The 4,321-nt window shown below is 41.1% G+C and overlaps 1 protein-coding gene across 1 annotated transcript in view; it reads left to right on the top strand.

The window, feature by feature from the left end:
• Positions 1–4,321, top strand: part of CD9 (CD9 molecule) — a 9,272-nt gene that overhangs the window by 2,101 nt on the left and 2,850 nt on the right. The window contains exons 3-6 of the mRNA XM_009700353.1: positions 1,064–1,161; positions 2,362–2,436; positions 3,392–3,484; positions 4,075–4,164. Coding sequence (XP_009698655.1) covers positions 1,064–1,161; positions 2,362–2,436; positions 3,392–3,484; positions 4,075–4,164 — 356 coding nt within the window. The remainder of the gene's footprint in view (positions 1–1,063; positions 1,162–2,361; positions 2,437–3,391; positions 3,485–4,074; positions 4,165–4,321) is intronic.

Below are 4,321 nucleotides of genomic sequence, written 5' to 3'. Positions count from 1 at the left end.
CCTGCTGATAAGAAATGTCAGGCTTAATCACTTACATGTGCTTAATCAAGTAGGTGTTTATTTTGGCAGCTAATCTTATGGATTTACATCTAGAAAATATCATTTGCAAATGTTTACATGTGGCTTTCTTTAAATAGTATTGATTGGGTCTCTGATGGCCTGAATTGTATTTTTGTCTGTATTGATAGCGATGTCATACTAATTCTACATGCTCTGTGCTGATTCTTTGTCTCATGTTTTGCACCCCAATAATACTTTCTTGCCATCCTTTGGGAGTTGTTTTGCTTGCTACATCTTGCTGCAGCTGTAATGCTTAAGCTGCCAGTTCCCAAGTTTAGGAGGAGAGTATTTTAGCCCAGAAATATGTCCTCTGTGCTCCAACACACTTGCTACCTAAATTCTGGGTAGAATGGTCTACAGGCTCAGCCGCTTGCTACTGATCAAAGAAGTATTTGCTTTTGCAAAAGCAGAAAATGCTGAGTTTCTTGTAGTTAGAGAGGCTGTCAAGTTCAGCAGCTGAAGTGTAGACTTGTACCACCTGACTGGTGGAGTAATTCAGTGTTTCCTGATGGAAAAGCAGGGTAGGAAAGCATTTAAAGCCTTATGATGGATGATTATGATGCCTTTTAATACCTATTTTCCTAGAGGTAGCATGCTTGAAGAATTCTCAGATGTTGATAAATCACTAGTTCCAGCTGTCTCTAACTGCAGAACACTCTTCACCTGAAGATAAGTTGGTAACTCTGGCTCTGAGCCAGTTTTAAAATGTCTTACAGTTTGTCTTGGATGGCTTTATCTTGGCTGTTTTCTAAAACTTGTGAAACTGCAGTAGTGGTACACATTAATTGTTGTAAGTTGAAGTTTCCATCAATACATTTCTCCACAAGTTTTGAGATGTGTTTGCTTTGAAAATTAAGCACAACCTTTTTTGCTTGGAACACCTCAGTAAAGAAACTTAAACCTTGGCAAAAACTACAAATACTACTTGTGGAGCAACTAATTTTATACCTTGCTGCTGAGGTCTCGACTAACCTGTATACATGTCTGTTTTTCTCTTCCCTAGGAGTTTACATCCTTATTGGAGCTGGTGCACTTATGATGCTGGTTGGTTTCTTGGGATGCTGTGGTGCGTTGCAGGAATCGCAATGTATGCTTGGTCTGGTAAGCGTTCAGAGTAGTGTTTAATTTTTTAGCAGCATGATGAGAAAGGAAGGAAAATACTACTGTGCAGTTAAAGGGCAGCAGGTGCTGATTGTTTTGGCTCCACAACATTTAAACTCATTATCACCTACATAATGCTAAAATGTTAAATATAGTTTCCATTTGTGACCCTAAATCCAAATGTTGGTGTTGTATTTAAATACAGGGAGACTCCAGGAATTAGTGGCATATTCAGACACTGAAGTATCAAGGCTGGGAGTATGTGTGAACATAGAACTGCAATGTTGATAAGGGTAGTGCTGTTTATTAAACAGATTGTCCTGAACTCTGAAGGCTGTGTGGTATTTAATCTTTGAGACCAGAACTGTGGTATTTGATCCTTGAAACAACAAGCCTCTACTGTTCATAATCACAGGATGAGCTCTTCTAGTTGACAACTGCTCTGCAAGCCAATTATTGGAGAGCAACCTCATTGTTTTCAGACTGGAGGGGCCAGTAGAGCTTACTGGGTTCATGCACATCTGTATGCTTGTGGAACTGCTCATCCAAATAACCAGAAGACTTAATGAAAGACTACTACTATAGCTGGTGAAAGAACAATTCCCCTTCTGTGTCATGGAAGAAGTTAATTTCATATATTTCTTGCAAAATGATGCCTCTAGCCCTTTGTGATTCTGAACATCTCTCTTGAAAGTGCCTTTAAATGGTAGCGGTGTTTTGGATCTGCTAGTCAATTAAACACAGAGATCACACCTCTGTTTATGGGATGCATAACAAAGTGACCATTAGCTCTCTGGAAGTTGGTGGCAAGCTACCTGTTAAGTAATGACTCCTAAAGCAATAGAAGTGACAAAACAGAGAAAAGAATTGGTGTCAGCTGTTGTGATGTGTCTGAGTGACCTGGGCAGCTTCAAAGTCTGAGTTAACAGGTGATTAGTTTTAATTAACACTGATCAAAAAGGAGGACTTCTTCTTGGAAAACACTGCCAGGCTTTCTGACGCTTCTGGGAAGTGCTGACCCATGCAGTATGCCCTCTTTCCTAGTCTTACCAGTGTCTCAGGCCTCCAACTGGAACCTGGTTGGGTGACGCTTCCCACAAAGCTAGATGCTAGGAACTGGACAAGCTTGTAGTGTATATGTGTGGTGCTGTTTTTGTGGTGCTGTGCTCTTAATTAATGATGCTGTCTTTCTTTTTCTAGTTCTTCCTCTTCCTTTTTGTGATTTTTGCCCTTGAAATTGCTGCTGCAATCTGGGGATTTGCAAATAAAGAAAAGGTAGGTTCCTCTTAAAAGTTGGCAGGATGGTGGGATGCTGGCATAGGTTTTCCAAAGAAGCTGTAGATACCCCATCATTGGAAGTGTTCAAAGTCAGGTTGGTTAGGGCTTTGAGCAACCTGATCTAGTGAAAGATGTCCCTGCCCATGGCAGGGGGGGTTGGACTAGCTGATCTTTAAAGGTCCCTTCTGACCCAAACTATTCTGTGATTCTATGACTCTGCCTACAGAAAGTTAGCGGTCTACTGAAATCTATAGCAATAGCAGTCAAATCCTGATTAGCCAGGGAATTGGGGGGAGAGGAAGAAGACTCATTCTAGCAAAACAATACAAGAAATTAAACTGTTTTAAAATGAGACTGCAGCAGAGAAGCCAGAATCCAAGATGCTGTTGCATGCTAGATATGCCCTCCAGACAGTACCTGGCTGAGCTGTGAAGCAAAGCGGGCCATCAGTGAAGCTTTACCACTTCTAGATATGAGCTGGGATAGCAATGGGCTGAATTCTGCATCTAAAACATGACTGCTCTGGGTTGTCCCCTCACAAGCAGTCAAGATTCTGTCTTGTTTCAAAATAAGGTGCTTGGTCATCAAGGTTGCTTCTCTGCTTGTATTATACAACAGGGGAATACAGCAACTTCTGGGGTACAGAAATGAATAGGGAATATTTTTTTGTGTAACCTGTGGGCAAAGACTTTGTTCTCAGTCCTCCTTAGAAGCTCAGAGCTTTGGAAGGGAAACTGAATCTTATCTGTTTAGGTGTGTTTTTAAGGTGAGTGTACCAGTTAGGCTCACCTGTTCTGGGTGAGAAATGCTGTCCACCCTGTACTTCCACATGTCAAAAGGATGGGTATTGTAGGTTGCAGAATTTTTAATGACTGACTTATTCAAAACAAGTTCTCCATAATTAACATTAAGGTAAGACAGTAATGCACCATAACTTTCTGCTATTCTGTAGATTATTGAAGAGTTAAAGACCTTCTACAGGGAAACCTATGGGAAGAGATCTCAACCAGCTGCCAGAGAGACCCTGAAAGCATTTCAGTTAGCTGTAAGTACATGGTTATACTTAAACTAGACACTCATGCAGCTTGTTCACACTGTTCCCCATGTCATCCAGTCCCCTGTACAAGTGTAGTACCTTGCTGACTAGAAGAAACCAAAGGAGTATTAGTAACAAATTGCAGAGAAGACCTTTTGTATAGTATCAGTGAATTCAGTATGTCTTTTTGTCCCTCTGAACCTCTAAAATGCATAGAACTAGCTCTTGTTTTCCTGAACAAACTCAGAAGCCAGGTGGGAAACTCTGGATCCGTGGCACTGATCTAGAGGCACCATCGTAGGCATACCTGCATGCCTGTGAGGAGTTGATCTTTGTGTCTGTAAGGATTGTAAGCTGTCACCAAAACTAATATGTGTATACTTAATGATATCTAGCTCGTCCTTTCAGAATCTTGTCCTTTAATGCAAACAAGGCTTTTTAAAATTAGGTTTATAGCAGTCCTATTGGCAGGACTTCTAAGCGAATTTGCATGAGGTCTGTAATAGAACCTAATGTGATCTCTTTCTCCTTTTTACCAAATACTAGAGCAAAAATAAAGATTATTTAACCTGGTTCTCTTTTCCTGTTTTCTCTTGTAGCTAGACTGCTGTGGTCTTACAGGAGCTCTCGAGCAGCAGTTCATGGACACCTGTCCGAAGAAGGCCCTGCTGGAGTCGCTTTCTGTAGTGGTAAAGCATGACTTAATTCACCAACAGCTCAGCCCCAGGAGTAGAATGAGACACACATTTCTGAATAAACCCTTGCAGTCCATGGGAAATTCCCACGTCACACTTACTTAGCAACCTATCTCTATAATCAGTCTGGTTGTGGAAAATCAACGTACTG

Source organism: Cariama cristata, unplaced genomic scaffold, assembly GCF_000690535.1.
Source record: "Cariama cristata isolate BGI_N322 unplaced genomic scaffold, ASM69053v1 scaffold2050, whole genome shotgun sequence".
NCBI classification, from domain to species: Eukaryota; Metazoa; Chordata; class Aves; order Cariamiformes; family Cariamidae; genus Cariama; species Cariama cristata.
This window is presented reverse-complemented; position numbering and strand designations above follow the sequence as displayed.